The sequence below is a fragment of the Colossoma macropomum genome, unplaced genomic scaffold (genome assembly GCF_904425465.1).
Source record: "Colossoma macropomum unplaced genomic scaffold, Colossoma_macropomum, whole genome shotgun sequence".
Taxonomy (NCBI): Eukaryota; Metazoa; Chordata; class Actinopteri; order Characiformes; family Serrasalmidae; genus Colossoma; species Colossoma macropomum.
This window is the reverse complement of record NW_023494785.1, coordinates 36712567-36740265: the sequence shown is the minus strand read 5'-3', so window position 1 is coordinate 36740265 and position 27699 is coordinate 36712567. Positions and strand designations below refer to the sequence as shown.

General features: G+C 41.2%; 1 protein-coding gene across 1 annotated transcript; it reads left to right on the top strand.

Moving 5' to 3' along the window:
• On the top strand, positions 1–27699 carry trim46a (tripartite motif containing 46a). Its single transcript, XM_036592926.1, has 12 exons — positions 1–142; positions 2136–2391; positions 5295–5445; positions 9769–9967; positions 11858–12004; positions 14002–14097; positions 15693–15946; positions 17633–17754; positions 17946–18284; positions 23921–24150; positions 24247–24314; positions 27181–27699. Exons 1-12 carry the CDS (start codon positions 83–85, stop codon positions 27569–27571), a joined length of 2313 nt encoding a protein of 770 aa, XP_036448819.1. The 5' UTR covers positions 1–82; the 3' UTR covers positions 27572–27699.

The following is a 27699-nucleotide window of genomic DNA, read 5'->3' as shown; positions in this document are numbered from 1 at the left end:
GGTCTATGCTCGACGTGTAGATGAGCCTGGAAGGAAAATAGCATTTTTCAGTCAATATTAACACCCTTGGCTCATCCCAGTCATGACAGACGCGGAGTTACAAACCTTTACATCCATCATGGATGCTCTCGTACGCATCAGCGTGAGTATTACTTGCGTTATTTGCCTGTTACTGAGGAGTTTGACTCGTTTATCTGGGCCATATAGGCTTCATTCCTAACCTAGTTCGTTTTTTTTCGGGACAAAAATAGCAGCCTACCTTTCGAACAGGCCACTCACTGGCCAGTACAGCCTGAAAGTATGAAGCTTATTCGAATTTCCCCGTTCCACCTTAAATGGTGCGGCGGTTGCATTGTGATGATTGTGATTGTGAATGTAACTGCTGCACCTTTTAAGGTGGAACGGCTAAAATTCGAACAAGAGGCTGGCGAACAGTGAAACAACTTTAGCCTCATCCTGAGAGAAATGTTTATACGTAAATTGTTCCAAATTTGCTATTAATAGCACATATTTTTAAGTATTAACCTTGTTTGAATTGCTCCATAGACATTACAAGCTTTTTTTCCAATATTTTTCTGTAAAACCAGTGGCCTCATGGAGGGCCTGTCAGGTGGTCTTGGCTTTAGTTCAACGGAAAAATGCCTTCGCTTTAGCTTGTGTAGGTTAGCTGTGCCACACTCTCATGTCTATAAACGGTAAATTACTATTTTAATGTAATTTTTACGGACAGTATGTTGTGGGGAAACTACAGTATAACATAGTGAGACGGTAATTAGTACATAAAGATAGAAAACGAATAATAAAAATAAGAATATTCAGTAAAATACCGATAAAAAAAACAACAGGCCCTGGACGTGCTGCTGTCCTGGTAGGGAAGCTAGTTGCCATAGTGACGGAGCGTGTGAGGAAGGTCGATTCAATTTACTGAGCCGATTCTTTCGAGCTGTCCGTTTCACTGAGTTCAACCGATTCCACGAAGGTTGTTCTTAATAATTTGTTTTGTTTTACGCTTTTATGGGGTTAAACTGTAAAACAGTACACAAAATATGTAGGTAAGATTCCAGTTGTATTAGTCTTTAAGCTTATACCGCGAACACTGCCTAGATGCTAAAACACTTCGTTTCAGTTTGAATTGTGAATCGGTTCAGTTTATTCAAAAGAGTCGATTCTTCACGAGACATTTCTGGTCTGGATGCTGAATCATTTTATGAAACTTGAAATACATTTCTTGTTTTTTGTCTTGGCTTTTCTTTTCAAAATTTGATCCCTCAACGTTGTATTATTGGTAGTAAAAGACTTTTCTCTGTAACTTTCTGAGCTTTAAGCCACTTTTCCTTTCACCTGAGACTTCTGATCTTTAGTACTTGGAGAAAAGTGAAGGTGAAAAAATGGAGACCTCTGCAAAATGAATACGGAAATCGCAGTGTTCACTGTCCCAAATTACTGTTTTGTAAAAATGATCTAAAAATATATTTGAAGTTATGTAGTCCATCACCCAAGATATTTTTAGTGCCCAAATTTAGCATCATTGGTTTAAAACTGGAGCTACAAGGGTTGTTAGCTAATGTTGCTAACAAACACAAGAAGCAATTTTTCCATCGGGGTGCCAAATTCCAGCGCTTACCTACACCATTTTGTTCATTTTTATCGTTCACATGAAGTCATACTGTGTCCTAAAACACATTGACACAAGTCTGCACAACCCTAATGAAGACCTGGATCTGGTTTGAGCAGATTAAGGGAGGTTTTAGGCAAGTATTTATAGAAGAGATTTTAGGTGACTACTGACTTCTACTATTTGTTAGCAGTGTTAGCCTCATAGCTCCAGTTCTAACCTAAAGAGGGAAAATCTGGACACCAGACATGTTTTGGCTAATCAACTGTCAGGGGTTAAGTAGAAAATTGTGTAGATTTGTTTTTTTGCCGAACTGTTCTTTAAAGGAAGATGTGTAAGCTCTTGCTCCCTGACCAGGCCGAATGATTCACTGCCCTGTGTCCGTAATATATATTTAACAGCTTCTGAAACTCAAAGGATATGATTATATAAGTCAGATGTGTTCTATATGTGCAGAGAGGCTTTCCATCAACTTCCTATCCGTTAGCCGGTAATTATTAACCATTCTCTCTTCCTCCAGTCCAATATGAAGAGCATGGAGCGTGAGCTGCGCTGTCCGGTGTGTGAGGAGATGGTGAAGCAGCCCATAGTCCTGCCATGCCTGCACAGCGTATGTGTTTTGTGTGCAGCTGAGGTGTTGGTCCAAAGGGGCTATCCTCCCCCTGAGTTACCCCCGGAGCCCAACACGCCCACATCCAGCCCCAACACCCGCTCACCCCGGCAGGCCCGTCGACCCCCGCCAAAAACCGATCGCCTCGACCGCGTGCTCAGGACAGGTGTGTATGTATTTGTATGTGTGTTTATGAGCTCAGTTAGGCCCTGTTTACACTTGGCATTAAAGCGTACACTGTCAGATAGCCTCGATCAATTTTCCAGCTGAAGATATTCCATTCTGAAGATATTGAACGTTTAGATTTGAGAACCTTTAAAGCTCGGTTCCTACATGTGTCAGAGTTCATTTGGACTGTTTCAGCTGGTGGGGGTGTTCCCTTTATCGGCTCTGCACAGCCTGGTCATGCCTCCTTACGTACCGCACAACTATGGGAGATCATTTAGCTTTGCCACTTTGTAAAACTACTGATACAAATATCCTAAACTGCATTTGACCCCCGAACACGTATGGCTGCGGCATCGTCAAGGATCGTGCTGTGTGCAAGATACGGGAATAGCCTACCTCGGGATCAGCTACATCTGAAAACATTCCTATTACAAACACGGATAAAGTCTTTTAGATGCAGATACGGGATGCATCTTAATACCAAGTGTAAACAGGGTCTAGTTGTTATGATCCTGAAGCAATAAAGCACTCGGACCTGCTTGTCTGCGTTCAGGTTCTGGCATTCAGCTTTCAATACTGTTCCTGCCTCTCTCATTTAACAAGTTGTTATTTTTAATCATGAAAAGATTGAGGACAACCTTGGGGCGAGACGGAATGCGTGCTAGAGCCATGCCAGCATGCAGCTGAAAGGTTTAAAAAAGCACTGCATAGATTGTGAAGGCCTGATATATATATAAAGGTGAAATGAGATCCAATCATACAAAAGAGCAAGTGTAACGTGCTGCGTCTTGATTGGATGATATGTCTTAGACAGCAGCTGAATCAGCCTCGTGTTTTTTATACAGTGACACCAGTGTAATGAGTAAGAGCACCTGACCTTAATGAAATGTAAAATGACATCATTAAGTATGACTTCATCACTCACGATGTGTTGCATTTCTGCATCTTTGTGTGTGTGCTGTTTCGCTAAACAGATGTACTTTTCTTTATTCTGCAGGTGTGTATGTGTGTGTGTGTGTGTGTGTGGCAGCAGCTGGGCTAATTCTGAATGTGTCAGCACACCCAGTTTCTCTCCGTTCTCATCTCTTTCGCTCTAACACTTTCTCTCTCGTCCTCAATTCAACTCACACAAGCGTTTAATGGTTAAGTTCGCTTTGTGATTGTCAATACATGCACACATACACACATATGTAACCACACCCTGCTAATCTTACATAGGCTGATGTGCCAAAACATTACAACCACTTGCCAATATGCTATTTGGTCCTCCTTGTGCCACCAAAGCAGCTCCGACTCTACAAGACCTCTGAAGGTGTTCTGTGGAATCTGGCACCAAGACATTAGCGGCAGATCCTTTAAGTCCTGTAAGTTGCGAGGTGGAGCCGATACTTGTTCCAGCACATCCCAGATGCTCAGATGCTCCATTGGATTGAGATCTGGGGCATTTAAATCCAGGGCAACACTTTGAACTCCTCGTCATGCTCCTCAAATCATTCATGAACAAGGTGTGTAGTATGGCAGGGTGCATTATCTCGCTGAAAGAGTGCACTGCTATCTGGGAATACCTTTGCAGTACCATTCCAAGTGGTGTTCCTGGTCTGCAACGATGTTTAGGTGTCAAAAATAGTCAAAATGATGTCCACATGAATGCCTGGGCCCAGGGATTCCCTGCTGAACATCACCCAGAGCATCACACTCTTACTGTCCACTCTATTAGACACTCCTACCTTGTTGGTAGACCTTGTTGATTAAGTTAGAGACAGGACCTCATCTGCTGCTGCACAGTTTGTCATCCTCTAGTCCTTCATCAGTGGTCACAGGACACTGCCCACAGGATGCTGTTGGCTGGATATTTCTGGTTGGTGGACTATTCTTAGTCCATTAGTGACACTGAGGTGTAAAAAACTCATACCAGCACAACACACTCTAAAACACCACCACCATGTTAGTGTCACTGCAGTGCTGAGAATGATACACCACCCAAATAATACATGCTCTATGGTGGTCCTGTGAGGGTCCTGACCATTGAAGAACAGGGTAATAAAGTATGCAGAGAAACAGATGGACTACAGTCTGTGACTGTAGAACTACAAAGTGCACCTATATGGTCAGTGGAGCTGATAAAATGGACAATGAGTATAGAAACAAGGAGGTGAACTTAATGAAGTGGCTGGTTGGTGTATGTAAGCTGTCAGCTGTGGAAAATGATTGTGGTCAGCTGAAATCATTGCAATCAGGTGATTATGTAACAGTTGTGACAGGTGTAACTGGTAGTATTTCTGGTGCTGTGCTGTCAGTGTGCCAGCCTACTTGCACTCGAGCTACAGCACTCTTCTACTTCTCTGCCAGTGAAAGCAGCGTTACCCCACTCTTTTAACAGTATAATTATTACTGTATTATTAGCATCCAATTTGAAAGCTGCATTGAGCCTGAAATGTTGCTACATTAAAATAAAAACCTCATTGTTGTTAATCAGTATCTTCGGTTTCTGTGTGTGGCTCAGCAAGCCAGCAGATTAGGTCGTGCGATTCACCTGTGTGTGATTTACTACCTGCTATTTATTTGCCTCTCTGTTGCAGCTGCATGGTGGGAACCAAGAGAGAAACTGACTGTACAACATCAGAACCAGCCTAAGAGCCTTCAACAAAGCAGGCTGAACGCTTTTCATGTCTTATAGTTGTGTCTTATTTCGATGACAGCTGGAAAGCCAAGAGGAATCTTCATTAAAACCCCCAGCTCCCATGTCCCCTTTCCTCCTTAAAACCGAGGGTCGTTCACACTCTGTTTTAAGCAGTTCAGCAAATGCTGGGATGTCTGTTTTGAACCTAAAGTGATTGTTTATACCTTTTCCCACCTCTCTCTGCCTGTCTGTCTCTCTCTGTCTCTCTCATTCTCTCACAGTTTGTGGAACATATCCGGGTCGTAGAAGGAAGGACACTCCTGTCCTGATCATGATGTTTCCCTGTCCGACCTGTCGTTGTGACGTGGAGCTGGGAGAGCGAGGACTCATGGACTGTCTCAGAAATCTTACGCTGGAGCGCATCGTGGAGAGGTACAACACACACAGACACACAGCAAAACACTTGAAAATGATAGACTGACAAATTAAGTTTACACAATTTTGCCTTTACCACAAATGTAGCCGATCAACGAAGACACATTTGAACACACATCGAAGCTATGAAACAAAAAAAATATATAAAATGGAAAAATTACAAAATCCAGCATCTGATATTTGTCTTGAAAATGTCTGCTGATGCCGATACATAAACATTTATAAAATGTAGACACTGGGATTACATCTACCTTACCCGAAACTTGACCAGGACTTAGCACCACAAAAGCTTGAGACTTGACTGGACTTACACCACAGAGACTGAAGACTCGACTCGGACTTACATTACTGAGACTCGAAAACTCGACACAGACTTGTACCCAAAGGCTTGAGAGTCAACTCGGACTTACACCTCAGAGACTCAAAGCTCAACTCAGACTTGTATCCCAAAAAGTTGAGAGTCAACTTGGACTTTCACCCCAGAGACTTGAGACTCAACTCTAACTTGCACCACAGAGACTCAAGGCTTGACTCAGACTTGTACCCCAAAGACTTGGGTCACCTTGGACTTTCACCCCTAAGACTTGAGACTCAACTTGAACCTACACTACAGAGACTCGAGGCTTGACCCAGACTTGTACCCCAAAGACCTGAAAGTCAACTATGACTTTCACCCCAAAGATTTGAGAGTCAACTCAGACTTTCACCCCAGAGACTTGAGACTCAACTCTGACTTACACCACAGAGACTCGAGGCTCGACTCAGACTTGTACCCCAAAGACTTGGGTCACCTTGGACTTTCACCCCTAAGACTTGAGACTCAACTTGAACCTACACTACAGAGACTCGAGGCTTGACCCAGACTTGTATCCCAAAGACTTGAGAGTCAACTCGGACTTACACCACAGAGACTCGAGGCTTGACTCAGACTTGTACCCCAAAGACCTGAGTCACCTTGGACTTTCACCCCAAAGGCTTGAGACTCAACTTGAACCTACACTACAGAGACTCAAGGCTTGACCCAGACCTGTATCCCAAAGACTTGAGAGTCAACTCAGACTTACACCACAGAGACTCGAGGCTCGACTCAGACTTGTATCCCAAAACCTTGAGAGTCAACTCAGACTTACACCACAGAGACTCGAGGCTTGACACAGATTTGTACCCCAAAGACTTGAGAGTCAACTCAGACTTTCACCCCAGAGACTTTAGACTTGACTCAAACTTGAAACCAAGAGTCTCACGTGAAGCAGCTTGTGAACACCTCTCATTTGAAATATCAGTCAAAACTAAACATCTGTCCGACGCCAATGATTTTTTAGTAAGCCATTATCTGTGGATACCAATATGAATCTTGCATCCTTAGCTATCTCTAGTGCAAAACTTAAGAAGCGGACTTTAGACACCAAACGTGTCTTGGCAGGTCAGCTGTGTATGAGGTAAATCTTATTTTGTTTTTGCTTCTTTAACATACAGAAAACACCCTTTTAATCCTGTCCTTAATCCCGACATGCACTTTATAGTGCTGAGCTTACACCCAAACTGAGCCCTAACTTTACTGTCGTTTTAATTTAGTTGAATACAAGCGGGGGCCATCAGAATGTCCCCCATAATGTCCAAATTTTTTACAGGAGTGTGGGGAAATTTGTTTGACATTTGATAGTGACATTTTGCACACTTCCTTTTGGACTTCCTGGATTCATTAGATGTTTCGTCAGCTATTCACAGCATAGCACAACACATTCATTACGTTCTGAAGAATTCCTGTGAATAGATGGAGAAATGCGGTTGCACTGGTTGGTACAGCCGTTTCTAGGCAGTGTCCCGTTTCTTCTCACAGCGTTTTGTTAGCGGGGCGTAGTTTTTCATGCCTGAAGAACAACACAAGGCTACAAACTGGCTTCAGTAGCACAGCGGAGAGGCTAAGCGTAAAAAGCACTGCTGCAAAACGAAAGAAACGAGCACTTTGAGACAGACGAGAAAGCTTCGCTTGGCTTTTCTTGGCAACAGACAAAAAGAAAGTGTCCACTTAGCCCTCCCAATTCTTTAAACTGAGAAATGTGCTTGTCTCGTCCTGGCCCGGAAACACCAACTGCAGAAGAACTAGCACAGACACTGACCCGCACTTAATTAAAGATCAGCAAAGTGAGTGGGTTGGAAGAGAGAAAAGAAAGAGAGGGCGAGAGAGAAACCGAGAGGGAGGGGGTGTGGAATGGGGGGAGTTGGCCCTTAGCAGTCTGCTGACGTTGTGTTTCGTGCAGCCTTTGATACGCTGAGCTGTTGCAGTGCGTGAAGATATATGGGGCAGTTGCTTCGCCAAACACTCTCAGATGTTTGCACGTACTCAGCCTTTGCTTTAGCTTTTTTAGTGTTCAAAGTATAAAGAATAGCATTCCTGAATAACAGCCAGCAAAATATCCTCAAAGAATGGAATTGTACAGATTTTTTGAGGGCATCTAGACAGCAGACAAACACACATAATCATGGCTAAAGCCTTATATAGTGGGGTCAGAGACAAATAAGGCTTTTAAAATGATCATCAAAAAACATCTTTTTGAAAGGTTATGATGTGAATTATTGTATCTACAAGAATCTATTTCATGTATTGACATTTGTTTATTGTTCATTATTCTTTCAAAGCTTTATAATTACATTTTAAACAGGATCATCAACTTTTATCACCCAGAAAACGTCAGGTTGCGCAGCCAATGTATATGGATAATTCTACCACATTGATTGAAAGGCAGAGTTGAAAGCACATTATAGACTTGGACTTAAGATTAAAATCCTTTTGCCTTGCGTGTCCACATACCTTAATAATGTTTATTTTATTCAAATTAATGATTGAAATCTGATCTCTCTGACACGATGGTTCACACTCGTTTAGGTAAGTGCATGTGCACATCCTACTCAGTAACGTCACGTGAATGAATCACGTGCATCATCAGCAAACAAACTAACAAGCAGAACGAGCTTCACTGAAGATAATTAACTCTGAACAGTCTCAGCTGCTCATCAGGCAAAAAAGGTGAGATGTGTTGCTTTTCCACCATTTACAGGCTTTATCTTCTGTTCGGCGCATGACCACGAATGGGATACGTATCCGATCTAGGACCACATATGAAAGTGGCTCAGGTCGGATTTGAAAAGATCAGATTTGCGTGTCCACACAGCCCTGAAAACATCAGATCTGAGTCACATTAGGGCAAAAGATCGGATTTGCGCCACTTTAACCTGGTAATGTGAACGTGGCCTTAGTCACTACCAAATCAGTCAGAACACTAACCAAGACAGTAACAAGCTAAATATATAGAAAATCATCCGTTATAGGGTTCCTTTTAGTGGGAGCTTGCTGTCCCAAACGCTGACCCTAACTAATTATGAAAGTACTACATGGATTTGTTTGCATTTTTTTTCAGTGTTGTTTTTAAAAAGATAGTTTTGATTTCTTAAAGAAACTTTAAACATGTAGATTTATTAAAGTTTAAGATTTAAATGAAAAATGTTATTCAAAAATGCTGTCCCACATTTTTAGTGCACAGGCGGAGATTTACTTTAGCCACGCCCCTGCATTTTAGAACAGGAAGTGAGACTGCATCTCTGTCCCTCATGGCCACAAGGTGAACATTTGGGGCCCATAGTTTTGAAGTAAATGTGTCCTAAAATCTGAAAATCGGTGTGTAACATTAAGAACTGTCACTATTGAATCATGTATTTTCTGCAGTTCAGTAAACTTTTTAGTTTTAATAAAAATACTATGATTTTATGTGTGTACAGCTGTTCAAAGCTGTGTTAATGACATTCATATTCAGAATTCGACATATTATTATTATTATTATTATTATTATATTAATTATTATTATTATTATTATTATTATTATTATTCCCCTGGTCAGATGGAATATTTTGCACTTACTGTTTATTTGCTTAATTTAACATATTGGGGAGAAACAAACATAAGAAGTGTATGTTTTATTCCAGTATGTTTAAATATGTAAGATTCTAATATCTAAGAAATTGCAGCCTAATATATATATAAAATATGTAATATATCATATGAAGTGTTGATCAAATGTCAGGGTAGATTTTAAATAGATAATTGCTTATTTTCTACAAATACTGAATAAAATACCTAAATCACATTTTGATGATTATGCTTTTTAATGTACTTTATGGTTTACATTGTATAAGTTATTGCTGTATTTAAAACAACAAATATTATATAAATATGTGTATATATGATAAATTCAAGCTTTTGAACAGTATCTAAATTCTTTCTGGATGATGAATGATTACTAATCTGTCTGTGTTTGTGTGTAGGTACAGGCACACAGTCAGTTTGGGCAGCATGGCGGTGATGTGTCAGTTCTGTAAGCCACCTCAGACCTTGGAGGCGACTAAAGGCTGCGCCGACTGCAGGGCTAACTTCTGTAATGAGTGCTTCAAGCTGTACCACCCATGGGGCACGCCACGCGCCCAGCACGAACACATCCTGCCCACGCACAGCTTCAGGCCCAAGGTAAGAACACGCTGCCTTTGGTTTCAATCCAGAATGCTTCCTTTTGGATTCAAAGGTTCTGCTGACCAGGCATTCGGGACATGCTGTTATTGTTGGTATGGACAAATGCACAGACACAATTCAAGCTTGCTGCTATTATTGTTTTTAGCTGTGTGATGTCTATTTTTAAAGATAATAACATCTTATATAGCATCAGAACTTAACAACTCGACATGGTTTGAGGGAAGTGTGATGATTTAGGAATGCAGTTTGCACAATACAGACTGTTCGCTGGAAGCATCTATTAGTTAGCTACATTAACCTCGTAGCAAAGGAAGCAAAGGTAACACTTGACATGCAACATTAACTATGCTGTCATGAGTCGGGAGGGAAGATTTAGTTCATTAAGTTAACAGTGTCGTGTTATTATCATGACAGATGCCATAATGTTTGATGTCATGACAGCTAATGTCACACGCACATTTTTGCTGTGTACTTTAATAAGTCGTTATGACGTCAAACATTATGGCAATTAACAGTAACAGTAACACGACACTGTTATATCACTGAACATAATCTCTTGTGACAACTCATGACAGAATATCAAAACTACCATGATGTCTTTATGGTTAGTTGTTATGGCATACACTATATGGGCAAAAGTATGTGGACAACTTACTGTCACTTACTGTATGATCTGTGTCTGTGGGAATTTGTGCCCATTCGCTCAAAAGATCATTTGTGAAGTTTGGCACAGATGTTGGATGAGAAGGCCTGGTTCACAGTCAACATTTTATTTCATCCCAAAGGTGTTGAGTGGGGTTGGGGTCAGCGCTCTGTGCAGGCCACTGGAGTTTCTCCATATCAGACTCTTCAAACTATTTCTTTATGGACCACGCTTTGTGTACAGTCATGCTGGAACTGGAAAAAACCTTTTCCAGACTCTTGTCACAAAGTTGGAAGCATGTAGCATTAACATTATCCTTTGCTGGAACTACAAAGCCAAGCCCTAACCCTGAAAAACAGCCCCAGCTCATTATCCCTCCTCCACCAAACTTTACTGTGGGCACTATGCATTCTGGTAGGTAGGGTTCTTCTGGCATCCGCCAAACCCAGATTCATCCATTAGACTGCCAGATAGTGAAGAATGATTTATCACTGAGAACACGTTTCTGATTCAGAGCCCAGTGGTGGTATGCTTTACGCCACTCCAGGTGATGGTCAGCATTGTTTATGGTGATCTTATGCTCGTCTTCTTGGAGACCCATTTCAAGGCCCAAAGCACAGTTTTTGTGCTGATGTTGCTTCCAGAAGCAGTTTGGATGCAACAGAGGACAGGCAGTTTTTATGCACTGTGCGCACTCGGCAGCCCCACTCTGTGAGTTTGCATGGTCTACCATCTCATGGCTGAGTTGTTGTTGCTTTTTCCATTTCACAATAATATCACTTATAGCAGACAAGGGCAGATCTATCAGGGATCTCTCTATCCTATGACAGTGCCATGTTTAAAGTCACTGAGCTCTTCAGTACAACACACTGCCACTATTTGTCCATGGAGATTGCATGGCTGTGTGCTATATTTTATACACCCGTTAACTCAATAATTAGGAGAGGTGTCCACATACTTTTGGACATATAGTGTATGTCATGATGTTTGATGTCATGATAGCGAATACGGTAATGATAACATGACACTGTTATATTGCTGAAAGTAATCTGTTCTGATGGCTCATGACTGCATATGACTTCTGCCATGACATGTCAAAGTTATATAGCAGGGCTCAAATTAAGTGTTACTGAAGCTTCAGACACCAGGCATATCATGGCTGATCGACTATATGTGGTTTAAAAGGGGAAACGGTATAAAAATTAAGTTCTGAAGTTCCCTCTGTTTGTCTCTTTCTCTTTCAGGTTCTGGTATGTGTTGAGCATGAGCAGGAACGGCTGCAGTTCTATTGCCGGTCGTGCCAGCGTCTGCTGTGTGCTCTCTGTAAGCTTCGGCGGGTCCACAGTGGGCACAAGGTCATGCCCATCGCTCAAGCCTACCAGGCTTTAAAGGTAATCTCCCCAACTCCTCCCACTTACCTTTTAACATCAAATTTCAAACAAAATCCCACTAACAAACTGCTAAAGAAACTGTTTTACATATGTATCCTATATTTTTCTTGTACTTTATTTTTCCGCTGAGGTCCACTTGTGATGTTTGTGTGGATTTATGTACCAAAACCGGTCATAATTCATTTTTACATGACCATTTTCTAACCTCTCTTTATCTCTTTGATTTAAACAGGCTGTTTTTGACACAGTCATATGCAAAACAAGTCAAAGTACATTTTGTCGATTTTCTGAGTGAAAATAAGTTCATACATCCTCTGCATAGAACCGGCTTTTGCACACTTTAATGCGCAATTACTGTTTATTTGCTGAATTTAACATACTGGCTGAAATGTGGCCTGTTATGGCACAATATATATATTTTTAATTTTTAATTGTTTCTAAGATTTTAAACTGGGGTGCTCAAACATCTGCATACAACTGTATATGTAAACCTTCTTTTTGATTGGCTGCCCTGTATTCAAATTAATCAAAAGTCTATCTGGGCTGAAACACTCCTTATAACTTCACCATAAATGGGCAGAGCTGCACTGCTGTAGGCTGAACATGCTAATGTTTGTAAATGCATTGGTGTTTATGACATCTCAAAAGAATTCAGGCTGTTTTTTGTAGTTTCCATATAGGGACCATATGAACTGGGCCGTGAATGGTACATCTTGAAAATGTACCAATGTTTATCTACTACATCAAACTTTATTTTAAAATGAGTAAAATTCTTCTCCATGATAGATGCCATTTGAAAGATCTTATCAGCCTGTTCCTGTCGTTTTGATGACGGGCGTTTGCACTGGTTGACTAAAATCTATTCAGTAAATGAAGTGTTTCATGACAGCATGGTTTCGTTTTGGCTGCCATGTTAACCAGTTTATCCAGATACAAATTCCTAAGGCAGTTAACTACATTGTAATCAAATCTAATTTTAAGCAAGTGTGTGAAGTGCACATGATGTTTGTTGAACATTTTCATGACAGTAGAGAATCTGCGTGCAAGTATGCATGTGTTGGCTAGACAACTGTGACAGGCAGCTTTTGACAAATATTTCAGTGTATCTAAGCTGGACAAGTAAAGCTAGGCTTCAAACAGACAACATGCCATGAGAGTTTCAACAAATTTCAATGATTCATATGTCATATATTATAATATACACCAATCAGGCATAACATTATGACCACCTCCTTGTTTCTGCACTCATTGTCCATTTTATCAGCTCCACTTACTTTATAGGTGCACTTTGTAGTTCTACAATTACAGACTGTAGTCCATCTGTTTCTCTGCATACTTTGTTAGCCCCCTTTACCCTGTTCTTCAGTGGTCAGGACCCCCATGGACCCTTCTGCGGTACTATTTGGGTGGTGGGTCATTCTCAGCACTGCAGTAACACTGATATGGTGGTGGTGTGTTAGTGTGTGTTGCGCTGGTACAAGTGGATCAGACACAGAAGAATGAATAAATAAATAAATAAATAAATAGAATTTACTCAGTCACACTACTACACTGCAGGACGAAATCCAGCTAACAACATCACATCACACATTGTGAATAGATGCTGTTCCAGGATAGATTTGTTACAGGATTGAATCAAATCCATTCTTTTTTTTTCCCTCTGAAATCCAGTCCAGCATTTACTGCTGATATTGACCCGATACCTGCTATCAGATCAGGACCGTCCCTACAATGTTGTCACTGAGATATTTGAACACTTTTTGTTGAAAATGCAAAAACTATACTTTGTTTAATGGAAATGCTCTACATTTGCTCAGATCATTGAATGTGAATTCAAATTCAAAATTCAAAGAAAAGCATAATGCATTAAACCTTTGAAATGAGTCTTCTTGGCGAAACATATTCCAATAAATAAATAATTCATATTGTCATAGTAGTTATGTTATAACTGGTTTTGTACTTTATGCATCCTAAGTGACTTTGTTACGATTTCACAGGACAAAATCACCAAAGAGATGAATTACGTCTTGGCCAATCAGGAGATGGTACAGGCACAAATCACCCAAGTAGAGAGCGCCATCGCTCAGACAGAGGTAAAGACTTGTTTGTTGAACTTCTAACCAACATATAAATAGAAGCCACTGCTGTGAATAATTAGTGCATTCACATGGTCTAACTATCTTTTTGTCTTTTAAAGCAATAGTTTGGTAAAACATTTACACAATTTGCCTCTTATCTCAAATGTAATCCATCAGCCAAGACCGTTGGAGGTCTGATGTTTGCTTATTTAGTTTTGCACTGGAGCTACGATGCTACTGTAGCTAACAAGTAATGGAAATTTACAATTGGCGTGGTGTAAACTGCAAGCCTACACTTGCATTAAAGTGCATGGAGTTGTTAAGGCTTCAAGTTGGCCGTTAGTACTGTTTTTATCTGTGTACCGTCTTGTTGGCTGTTCTTACAGATACACTGTAAGGCCAAAAGTATGTTGACACCCATCTTAATTATCGAGTTCAGGTGTTTCAGCCACACCTATTGTTAACAGGTGTATAAAAGTAAGCATGTAGTCATGCAATCTCCATAGATAAACACTGTCATTAAATGGGTTGTACTGAAGAGCTCAGTGCCTTTACACTTGATACTGTCAGAGGATGCCACCTTTGCAGTTTGTGAACTTTTGGCCCTGCTAGATCTCCTCTGGTCAATTGTAAGGACTATTATTGTTAAATGGAAGTGTCTAGGAGCAACAACAGCTCAGCCATTAGGCAGTAGACCATGCGGACTCACAAAGCGGGGCTACCGAGTGCTGGAGCATGTAGCACATAAAAATCATCTGTTGCGTCTGTTGCATTAATCATCTATCCAAAGTTCCAAACATCCTCTGAAAGCAACATTAGTGCAAGAGCTGTGCATTGGGAGCTTCATGAAATGGGTTTTCATAGCAGAGCAGCAACACACAAGCCTAAGATCACCATGTACAATGCCAGGCGTCTGCTGGAGTGGTGTAAATGTGTTCCCTGGACTGATGAATCACGCTTCACAATCTGGCACATGAATCTGGGTTTGCCGGATGCCAAGAGAACACTGTCTACTGGAACGCACAGAGCCATCAGTAAAGTTGGGTGGAGGAGGGATAATGGGCTGCGGCTGTTAATGCTACAGCATACAAAGACATTTCAGACAGTTTTATCCTTCCAAATTTGTGGGAACAGTTTAGAGAAGGACCTTTCCTAATGTTTCCTCTAGGAGTTTTTTCAGCGGTGGCGGCAGGCCTTCTCATCCAACATCAGTGCCTGATCTCACAAATGCACTTCAGTCACACTCCAAAATCTTGTAGAAAGCCTTCCCAGAAAAGTGAAGGCTGTTATAGCGGCAAAGGGTGTGGGGGGTCAACCTCATAGTAATGCCCATGGTTTTGGAATTACATGCCTAATAAGCTCATATAGGTGTGATGGTCAGGAGTCTGCATACCTTTGACCATATATTGTAGTTTTATGCATGATGGTAATTGGTGGGGTGTAAACTTCCATTTATTGAATTACTTATTAGTTACATCAGCCTTGTAGCTCCAGTGCAAAACTAAAAAAGCAAACTTCCGACATCAAATATGTCTCCATCTGATCAACTACATTATTTGTCTAACTTTGGATTTTATCTAACATAATGTATGTTTTGCGTGTGTGTGTAGGTGAACAGTGCAGTGGCTAAAGAGCAGCTGAATCAGTGTGTGAGTGAGCTGCGGGGGGTGCTAGCTGAGAGGCAGGGAGCTCTGGCTAAAACTGTTGAAGGAGCCAGGGCTCAGAGGGCTGAAGCTTTAAACAGTCAGCTCTCCGAGAAACAGAGCCTGCTTGAAAACGCTGGACTCCTCACCTACACACAGGAGCTGCTCAAAGAAACTGACCAACCTTGCTTCGTCCAAGCTGCCAGAATCACCCACAACAGGTCAGACTGTGTGTGTGTGTGTATGTGTATAAATACACCTTTGAAGCTGATTTTTTGCAAACATGTAGTGTGTTACTTTTTAAAACATCAGTGTGTCCAGTTAAGGACACGGACCCCTTAAACCTTAAAGTATATGGGTCAACAACTTGTCACGCCCGTAACTACAGAATAGTAGATACTAAATAATACAGTAAGTATAATTAGAATTACAGAGTAGTAAGCCTGGTAAGGTGCTAACATAACCAGTGCATTGAATGTGTTCATTTTTAAACACAAAAATATCTTCTGATGGGCTAATTAAAATCATTCATTCCAATTAACAGATATCAACAGGTATCATTTTAAAAGCCTGTTAAACACTGTATTTAAACAAAAGAGGCTATAAGTGTTTCAGCCTGCACTACTATGAATAGTTTGTAGAGACAAACTAGTAAAATGTGTTAATAGTGTTAAAAAATTAGCAGCATCAATAGTTTATCATGTCTACACTGTTCTCACTTTGACAGCTGTAGTTTTTTGGAAGTTGTTTTGTAGTGGTGGCCGATATACATAGTAAATAAAATCCAGTGAACCCAAACTGTCATCACCACTGAGCAAGCTTTTCAGTCGGCAGCTGTGACAGAAGAACACCTAAACAACCTGGGATTAGCCAGAAATGAACCGAATACCATTCGCCAAACAAAATGGGCTATAAGATGCTTTACAGACTGGCTGGAACAAAACAACATTAATATTGATCCAGCAAAAACTGACAAAACTGAGCTAAACTTGATATAGTGGCAGTTTTATGACTCAGTCTGTACTTCAAAAGGCGAGGCTTACAGCAGACTGTGCAGCGAGCGAGCGGAGTTCGTTACTCTGACGTAGCAACAAGCTGCTTGTTAAGGAACTATAATTGGCTGGAAGGAATTGCTAACATTAAACCATATTAAATGCCGCGTTCACAGCCCAATTTATTTATTTCTTACTTTATTTATTTAACTGTTGTATAAAAGCATTTGAACACTCGAGGTTGTGTGTTATTTTGTGATAACACACTCCCTCTCGTGTTCTATTGCTTAAATAATGTTCTATATAGTACTCCAGTATAGAGAATAGTGATTAAGGACTATTTCTGTTATAGTGTTCAATATAGTGCTTCAATGCAGGGAACAGTGATTAGAAGTCCATTTCTGTTCCCCATCATAATGTTCCATATAGTGATCCAGTGTAGAGAACAGTGATTAGGGTTCTGAACTCTGGTCCTGCAGTACCCCTGCTCTGCCTGTTTTATTGGTTTATCTATTCCCAGCACACCTACTTTAAGTCAAGAATGGCTTGTTAATTAGTGGATTTGTTGGATCGGGTGTGTTGGGAGCAGTAAAAACACTAAAATGGACAGGGCAGGGGTACTCCAGGACCAGGGTTGGATACCACTGTTCTAATCTAACAAATAGCGATAAGGGGTCCATTTCAGTTCCTTATAGTATTGTTCTATTTAGTGCTCCAATGTAGGGAATAGGGATTATGGGACAATTTCTGTTCCCTATGTAATAGCGTTTTATATGGTGCTCCTATTTTTGGATATTCCGAATAGTGATCCGATCTTTTTGAACACAATGATTGAATGTCAGTGAGTGACAGATGATCTTTATAGACCCATGTTGTAGTTGCGAATCTTGTTTTCTGTGCTTCTCTGTTGCTCAGGCTGGTGAAGGCGATAGACAACTTGCAGCACTTCTCCCTCACTGCTGATCCCTCATTCCGACACTACCATATGGACGTCTCCAGAGAGCTCAAGCTGCTCTGCAGCATGGATTTCATACAAGGTTTCTGCTTGAGCCACCAAACTAAAACACGTCCTCACTGTAGAGTTATTGGAAAAGAACATTTGTTCTTCAATATAAAAATTGGTCAGGTCTAGATTCAAATTCTCACCTGATAAAGGTGATTAATTGTGATGAGTTAATCACTTGCGACTGCTAGCCTTAAACCAATCTCTGTATTTTCTCTCCTGCAGCTCCACTGGCTCCTGTAATCGACACTCAGAAGACTCTGGCCTATGACCAGCTCTATCTGTGCTGGCGGCTCCCCCAGGACTCCGCCCCCGCCTGGCATTACTCAGTTGAATATCAAAGGAAAGTGGGTGGAGCTGGACCGCTGTGGGGCGGCGTCAAATCTGAAGGCACGGGAGGTGGCAGTAGTCCATGGCAGCGATTGGAAGAGGTGGGCGGGACCAGTGCTGTGATTGACAGGCTGGAGATGGACAGTGTGTATGTGCTGAGGGTGAGAGGCTGCAACAAAGCGGGGTATGGGGAGTACAGTGAGGAGGTGTATCTGCACACACCACCCGCACCAGGTAAGACACACGTAGACACACACCCATAAACAGTAGAGGTCAAAAGTTTGGGCACACTGTATTGAATGTATTCGGTAGGCTTCTGCTTAAATACTTGAAATAGAGGACAAATAGAAATAGTGAAATTGTATGTATGAATTGCTGCCTGTTGGAAAAGCATCCCAGGTGGCTGCTGATAAAGTTGCTTTAGAGAATGCTAAGAGAGGGTAGAGCTGCATCAAGGCATGTAGGGGCTTCTATAAAGAATCTTAGATAAAGGTATGATAGGTGTAGATAAACAGAAGATCATTATATTTCATAATAAAGATGGTTCCTTAGTCACTGTCTATGGCCCAAACTGTGCCCTATTTACTTTTCCATGTAGTAAGAAGTATTTTGTGAGAATATGCTGTGCACTCTTACAGTCCCATAATGCACTTCATACTGCACAAACTGGGGGGTTGATCCAATATTATCACTTTTCTAATCATTGGAATCAGCCTTATAACTTGTTTCCTTGCCGAAAAAGGCTTGAATGTCGAATGCAGCTGTGACAGAGATACACACTGTAGGTTGGCTCTGTGTGCCATGTCTAAGCCTTATTGGATTGGTCAACATTAGTATGACATGTCGAGCCCAACCAGTCAGCCTAGGCTGTTATTTTCCAAATGCGCCCTTAGTACACATAAAAATTTTTGTGGTCACTGCATAGTTCCATATGTGTTCTTTCAGACTAGTTCTAATGTCTGCATTTATTCCTAAACAAAAGGTAAAATAGGTAAACATAAGGAAAACATCATATGAGTTGGTGTGTTCAAACTTTTGACTGGTACTGTACATACATACATACATACAGTGTTCCAGTGCTTCTCAGCCTAATCTCTGTCTGGTAACAAATGACTCAAAACCACAGATGGTAATTCTTAGAAAAGAAGAGAAAACCTGTCAAATCGAAACATGCTTATAATGGAAGTCAATGGGCAGATGCTGGTTTTCTGCTCTTTTTTAAGTATAGGAATGCCAAAATGATTGTCTGTGGTAATACAGTAGGCTACAGTATGAGGTAGAGATTAGGTTGAAAAACACCAGAGTATTCTGTTAACCTATAATCCCAGTTTGACTGCTGAATTGTATATTCTTAATATGGATCATTCTACCAAACTGAGTTCAAAAGCCATTTTGGATTTTTAACTTGGACTTGGAGTGACTGTATACCTTGGTTATGTTCACTGTATTAAAATAAATGATCGAACATTCCATTTTGTCACTAACAAAACAGTCATAACACTAACGAAACTTTACAGGTGTTTCAGCAGTAACTGTTTCAGTAGCCAGTACATGACTAGCAAACACAGTTTTGAACAGTTGTACATGCATAAAATCATAATATTTTTCATTAAAACGCATAAAATTTACTTTATTGCGGAAAGTATGACAATTCTTAATGTTCCACTGACTTTCAGACTTTTGGACACATTCACTACAAAACAATGAGATTTAACTGCTCACCATGTAGACATGAGGGACAGGGATGCAGTCTCACTTCCTAAATTGCAGGGGTGTGACTGCTATAAAGCTCCGTCTATGGATTAAAACTCCTAGATTTTGTTTATGTTTTTGTTTGAGCTTTTACTATTTCAGTGCCTTTTAAAATAGATCGTTACATAATCCTTGTAAATATCTAAGGCTACGTTCACATTACCAGGTTGAAGTGGCACAAATTCAATTTTTTACCCTGATGTGACTCAGATGTTTTCAGAGCTGTGTGGACACAAATCTGATCTTTTCAAATTTGACCTGAGCCACTTTCATATGTGGTCCTAGATCGGATCCGTATCCGATTTGTGGCCATGTGACCATAATGTGAAAGCTCAGATCTTAATTCATGTGCTTTTTTTCCACTGCGCGTGCGCCATCATTCAGCATCGCCATGGCAGCAGCACTGATCAGAAGTTAAAGCCTGTAAACGGTGGAAAAGCAACACATCTCACCTTTTTCACCTTCATCTCGCTCTAATAATGAAGCTGAGATCTGATCAGAGTTAATTATCGTCAGTGAAGCTCGTTCTGACCGTTAGTTTGTGCTAATGATCCTCGTGATTCATTCACGTGACGTTACTGAGTAGGATGTCTGCATATGGGTCATTTCAGGACGCCGGTTCGTTCACATTAATGACAGATTTGAATCACTGACCTAAACGAGTGTGAACCATCGTGTCAGAGAGATCGGATTTGAGCAGTGAGGCTTGCAGTGTGAACGTAGCCTAAGTTGGGTTGGTTTTTTTTTCCAAATAATTTTTTTTCACTGTGGGGCCACACTAATCTGGTAGAATGGTCCATTTACACTCACTGCCATACTTTTTCATTTTGAATTCACAGTTTTCTTCATCCATCTCTGCACTTTTGTTTTTCTCTTTTCCATCCACCTTTACCTTTTTTGTTATCCATCCTCATTCTACTCGCCTTCTTGCCTCCTCACTTCTTCCCTTCCTCCACTCGTCCAGCTTTTCTACTGCTTTCTCTCACCGGATGTGCCTTCCATTTCTCATGTCCTAAAACAGAAACTACGCATCCCACTCGTGTTCCCGCCTCTCTCTCTCTCTTTCTCTCTCTCTCTCTCTCTCTCTTTTGCTTTCTCTCGCTCTCATGTGTCAGCACACTCATCCTGCATCTCCTATTTTTTTGTTCTTTCCTCATGTTTTCTTTTTCACTCCTTCTTTCGTTTCCCTTCGTTTCCTCCACCTTGGCTCTGATCTGTATTCCTGTTTGAACTGAAATATATCAGCTTGACCTTCTCTGAACCCTGGAATATGTTCAGTAGCTGGGTTTCCATCCACTTTATGCGCGTTTTGCATGCGATTAAATGGAAATAAGTTCAAAATGTTGGCGAATTTTGCTAATTAGCATCGACTAGGCACTTGAAAACAGCTCCTGCTTTAAGCTAGAAGGCCAGACCCTCCCCATCCCAAACTTGATGAACAGAGTTGACTGAGGATCAGGGTGATGGCATTTCCTGCAAAAAAAAGAAAGCATATTAGCGGCGTTCAGACAACACCTTTTCAAACTCTGTGAAGCATTCTTCTGTCCATTGTTGTCTATGAAGCAACTTAAAAGCGCTCAGCTAGGCCGTGCAGTGTGTTTCGTGCTTTTAAAGTGCACGTTTAGGCCCGAAACATAATTAATGCAAGGATGTGAAAGCAGATGCTTCAAGCTAATCAAAGCTAACGTAATTACGTTTAAAAATGCGTCACAACACATTTCATAACGCAATGTAAGCGTAAGCTGCATTCTGAGTGTTACAGCAAGGGGCGCTATAACGACAGCCAAGCCTGACCAAACGGGCTTGTACCACCAGCGTGCTTTCTTAACCGCCATAGCTGACGAGCAGTTGAGTCTCACGCAATGATGGCTTACATAATCATAAAAATATGATACATTACTGCCTTTCCATTCCAATAGAACAGGTAGAGCAGCTCACTCTCCTCTACTTGTCCATGTTTACCTGTTGAGGCTGTTGAAATAACAGTAAATCCTCTCTGATTTTGAGTGTTTTATCTGCTACAGCAACGTAAGAATGCACAGTGAGTTCGTACAGAGGACCGAATATTTGCCATGCATTGGCCGCGTGCTGTCCTTTGTGTTTGCGTACTTGCGTTGAGTATGTTTCTGGCCTCAGGTTGATAAATTGCCTCCATAAAAACACCATACATCACTCACAGCTGACCAACCTGTATCGTAGATGCCTTCGTTGTGTTCAAAATAGCCTACATACTGCTTGCGTACTAACTGTGCCGAAAAGTAGTAACCAGTATGTGACCAACAGTTCGCCAAAGATACCAGGAGAATGTACTACCTGTAATATTCCAGTACGCAACCAGCACTATCTTTGCAGTTGCGTCAGCACAGAAGCAGCTCAATTTACAGGACAATTTACAATAAATTCTTGTTGTATTTGAATATAAAATGCCAAATGCCCCAAAGTACATAGTGGTTCTTACTTATGTTTTTCTCATTTTCCATCTTACAAAAGCAGCTGGAACTGCTATAAGTAGGCTAATATCAGTCCCACTGTGGGATCCTCTGTGTTTGCTAATGCTTGCAGATGAAGCTAACAACAATTTAGCGAATCGTTTACTCTTCTAGATGAAGTTACCAAGCACTATATGACCAATAACAGCACTAAAATGTAAACTAGGATGGTGTGTTGACGTGCTGAGTGTTGTGTTTGGAATTATTACTCGTCATAAGCTGGTGTATTCTAGTTAAGTAGCTAACACTATTAGCTTTTATGCTAGCAGCCACAGGATGACTCATACGACACAGAATTGCTCATATTTTCACACTAGGCAGGGAACCGTTGAAACTTAGTTTGATTCTACACATGATTCTGTGTTAGTGTAGTCATTTGTGTGAGTGTGTAAGCAGAACAGAGCAGTATATTGTTTTGAATCAGCTAATAAGGTAAGCTAACCGGCAAACCAGTTTAGCTCATTAGCCAAACTGAAGTTGTCTATCAGTTTTCCACAGTTTTCCACTGTCTCATGCTTGTCAATCAGATGCAACACATCTAACCAACACATCTTTTTAAGCATGAAATACGGCACACTTCGCGTATATGACAGTGTTGTCTGAATGCTACTTAAGTCACAATTTTAAGTTTGACGTGTTTTATGCGTAGCGCAAACGGTTTACATTTCCTTTTGTTTGGCATTCTTTTGTTTATAGATGATTGATTTACGTTGAGCAGGTTATTATAATTCTTATTTCTGATGACGGCACAGAAATGATGCAGCGATGATGCGAGATGCCGTGAAAAGCGAAGATGCTAACATGGATAACAAATGGAAGATAGTAGCGACTAATACCGACTCAGTTTGTGTGAACTTTAGCATTAAAATCAGCTTCCGCATAAAATGGCTGAGATGGAAACCTGCCTAATGTTCCTGCTTTCCTCTCTCCTCCTCTTCTGCTCCTCGTCCTCCCCTTCAATGTCCCTCCCGAACCCCCTTTTATCCCTCTATACTCCTGCTTCTCTTTCTTCCCCTCTTTTCTTTGCTGCTTCCTTTTTATGTTTGCATTTCCTCTTCTACTTTCTCCCTCTTTGCGTTTGCCCCCCTCCGCCCTGCTCTCCTCCTTCCCTCTCTTTCTCTTTCTTTCCTGCGTCCCTCTTTCTCTGCTTCTCGTGTCTCTTGCTCTCTTTCCCATCTCCCTCCCTTTCTCTCTTCCCCTCTCTTCCCCTCTTGCTCTTTCCCATTTCTCTCATATACTCTGTCCTTTCCTCTCTTTTTTCTTTTTTTCTGTATTCCTCTCTGTCTCCTGTCTCTGTTTTTGCTCTGTCTCCTTGTCTCTTCTCTCTCTTTCACTCTGTCTCTCTCTGTTTCTCTCTCTTTCTCTCCCCTCTCCCTCTCTCTTTCTCTTTTTCTGTCTCCCTCTCTATCTTCTCTCTGTTCTCTCTCTCTTTTTCTGTCTCCCTCTCTGTCTTCTCTCCCTCTCTCTCTCTCTCTCTCCCTCCCCCTTCTCCCTCTCTTTTTTTCCCTTTTCTCTCTCCCTTCTCCCTCTCTCTCTCCCTCCCTTCTCCCCTCTTTTTTCCTTTTCTCTCTCCCTTCTCTCTCTCTCTCTCTCTCTCTATCTCTCTCTCTCTCTCTCTCTCCGTGTCAGTCTTGTCATTTTGTCTGGACTCCCGTTGGGGTTTACATGCGGAGCGGATCGCTTTAGGTAAAGGTCAGACGTACGCCCGCAGCGTGCCCGGACTGACCCTTTTGCAGGCTGCTGACCGCGCCCTCACCTCCTGCCATCTGACCTCTGACCTCCTGGTGGCTGACGCGTCCGTCACTCAGGGCCGTCACTACTGGGCGTGCTCGGTGGAGCCCGGCTCCTACCTGGTCAAGGTGAGCGCGCGGCAAATGTTACCATTCAAATACAGCGAGGAGTGGTGATGTAATGCTGACTGACAGTGATTTCTGCCTCTCTGTATGTGTGAGCAGGTTGGTGTTGGTCTGGAGGCAAAGCTGCAGGAGTGGTTTCACTTACCACAGGACATGGCCAGTCCACGGTAAGGATCCTGAGAACAAATGAAAAGCTGGATGTGAAACATGAAGTACTTACATTCCTGAAAGCTTTTAACGAGCCCATATAGTAGAAACCTGAATTGTTCATGCTTTGTTAACATAGCATTCTAGTAAACATTGCCAAAGATCATATATGATACATATGTGGAAAAACAAGGTGCACTGAATTCATAATGGTTGTGATGTCATCATAAAAACCATATGACCACATATTTAGCCTACAGCAGTTCTATTGAAGTGATAGGGAGTGTTGTTACTGCAGACAGTCTGTATTGTCCATTGTCAAGGCATCGCAAGTTCACGTTTTACAGCAGAAACAGTCAAACACCAGCGCTGTTCTCAAGCAGAACACAATAAATCTGTTCAGCCAATCAGTGTGCAGTATTCGGATCAGGTGACAAACTGTTTTGGGCAGAATCTCAAATGGCCATTGGAGTTATCTGCTTTTGGCAGTAGTGTGGACTCGAGTCAAATTTGATGACTTGATACTCGACTCGAGAAAACTGACAAAGTCTTGCAACTCGATTTAAACACCAATGACTCGGACTTCGGCCTTAACCCTGCATTCACACCGGCAGCGACGCAACGCGACAAGGTGGCCGAAGGTCATTCATTTTCAATGAGAGCTGTCAAATGAGAGTGACAGGAGGCGGTGCGAACGTTGGCAACACAAAGTGGGTGGAGTCAGCGACGCAACAAAGTTGAGGCGATCTGGCGATTACCAATAGGAACTGAGCACTGAGCAGCATAGTACACGCTTTATCTTAGCCACTGTGAAATGGTACGCTCCTTTTTTGGTTCCTAGATAATTGGTCCTGCTAGAGATGGAATAATGGCAGCAGTGCTTTCGCTGCAAGTAGACAGTAATCAGAGACCAAGTACTGTTTTCCTCACATACTGACTGCACAGAGAGGGATTAAACAAAAATGAGCATATAATTCTAGCGGGAATGCATCTGATCAGTGCTTGACGTCAGTGAAACCATGGCAACCAACGGTCAGTTGGAGTTCAGAAACGCCCACAGGCGATGAGTATCAGCGATTTGGGTGACAAGAGGCGAAAAGTCGCTGCCGGTGTGAATGCAGGGTAAGACTCGGAAAGACGTGAGACTCAAAGTGTAAGAAACATGGAGAGAGTCTGACTGCAGACTGACTCTACACTGCCGCTTAATTTTCCTGTGAATGGATTCGTTTCCTGCCGTAAATTGAATATACAGCAATGTCGCCAAACATCTGTTACTGTGCTTATGCTCGGTTTATTTTATTTCAACAAACACAGCTCTCTCTATTTGACCATTTTAACAGCTTCTGCAGGTAAAAGAGGCGCAACAATTACCATGAAGTTGAAGTTGACTTTTATTTCACCTTGAATGGTGCAGCAGTCAAGCTATGATGTTAAGCTTGACATCATAACAATAGAGGAAGCCTTTTAAGTGCTATATAGAACCCTCTTCAAAAAGGTTCTATGTACACCCGTCTACAGCACATTCTCAAAAGCCCTTTCATGATGCAAAGAACCCTGTAATTATGGAAGGGTTTTTTTTGAGTGTGCATGGTTCTTTATATAACCATTTTCCTTACTAAAGAACCCTTGAAGAGCCATCTTTTGTTAAAAGTGTGGTTATCTGTGTACCATGGATTTTGTATTTTAGTTGGAAAGATTATATATATATATATATATATATATATATATATATATATATATATACACATATATATATATATATATATATATATATATATATACATATATATATATATATATATATATATATAATAAAAAAATACTATACAGCCATACGCTGCTAACGTGCTGTCATTAAAAGGCTATAGTACTGTTACCATTATTCAGTGTTATGGCTTGGGATTGACTTGGGACTTGACTTGAGACTCGCCTTCACTGACTCGGGACATAAATCGAGACTCGACTCTCTTGACTTGGGACTTGTTCCCAACTCTGGCTTTGGCCAAAACCAAAATTTAAATAAAAAAAATCCCAATTTTTCAGTAATGTTTAATTTTGTTACCTGTATTTTGTTGAGTTATTCTTACATAATCAAAACAACCCAAGTTGTTTTGATAGTACCTGGAATGCACAATAAAAAAAGATGAGTTATGAAAATTCATTACAATATCTGTTTTTGCAAATGAAATTATTATTGGAGCTTAAAAGGAAGTTTCTTTTGTCCAATCTCACTGAGGATCTAACAGTTTGTTCCACATTTCCGCCTGGACTTCTTTTTAAATGGATTACTAGCTAGCAAGCTAACTAGATAGATAGACAGAACGGATTACTACGGATTGCAGTGTTACAGTAGCAAGATACATAATTGCGCATAAACTTACATATGTTAGGCAGAAATAAAAAGACATAAATTAGGCAGGAAAAAAATGCCCAGAAATTAGGCAGAAACACCAAAATGCAGCACATGGCAGCCAATCAGAACAGAGTTCATTAACATACACTATACAGCCAAAAGTACTTAAGCGACTTGCATGCTAACAGTGCACTTTACTAGAGAAACTTGAAGCCTCGTTCACATGCTTTGCATATTACAAAACAAGGTGATTTCCGTCATTATAGTGAATTTGTGCTGAAATTCAGCTGTAGTTGCTGAATAATGTAACATAATGTAAAAACTAATATTTAATATTATTATTATTTAATATAAGCATTATTTAATACCGAGTACACTTAGTTCTCTTTGAACTTTGTGAAGCATCATCCTCGTTATTACATTATTCATGATATAAGTATCCTTGTGATAAGGAAAATATGTCAGAAAATTGTCATGTAAACATAAAAACCACACAAATCTTGCTTTGTTTCGTGTCTCTCCTTTCTCTGTAGGTACGACCCTGACAGTGGCCACGACAGCGGCGCTGAGGATGCTCAGGACTGTCCTCCTCCGTTCTGTTTCCTGACCATGGGCATGGGCAAGATTCTGCTGCCCAAGTCTGCCTCGTCTAACACATCGTCCGCCCCCCTCACCGCCCCCCTGCCGCCCCGCCTCGGGGTGTGCCTGGACTTCGAGAAGGGACGGGTCACTTTCTATGATGCTCACTCGCTCCGGGTGTTGTGGGAGGGGACTGTTGATTGCTCCGCCCCCGTCTGCCCCGCCTTCTGCTTCATTGGTGGAGGGGCTCTTCAGCTGCAGGAGCTGATAGCCAATCGCAGCACGGAGCAAACCCCGCCCAGAAGAGTAACCATCCAGTCACGTGCTACCAATCTCAGTAACTGAAACGACTGCTATGATGAATTCTTCAGGATAATCTTTAATGACAAGCACCTTTAAAGTCTTTTTATTTTGTTTTTTTTATTTTTATTTAGTATCTTTTATGCTTGTGTTTTTTATTTATGCCTCACAGA

Bases quoted from the DNA above. Each gene is read 5' to 3' on its own strand.
- trim46a (XM_036592926.1), top strand. From the start codon at position 83: ATGACAGACGCGGAGTTACAAACCTTTACATCCATCATGGATGCTCTC. The intron at 12,005-14,001 runs GTAATCTCCCCA...ACGATTTCACAG, and splicing joins AAGCCTACCAGGCTTTAAAG to GACAAAATCACCAAAGAGAT. The intron at 15,947-17,632 runs GTCAGACTGTGT...TCTGTTGCTCAG, and splicing joins GCCAGAATCACCCACAACAG to GCTGGTGAAGGCGATAGACA.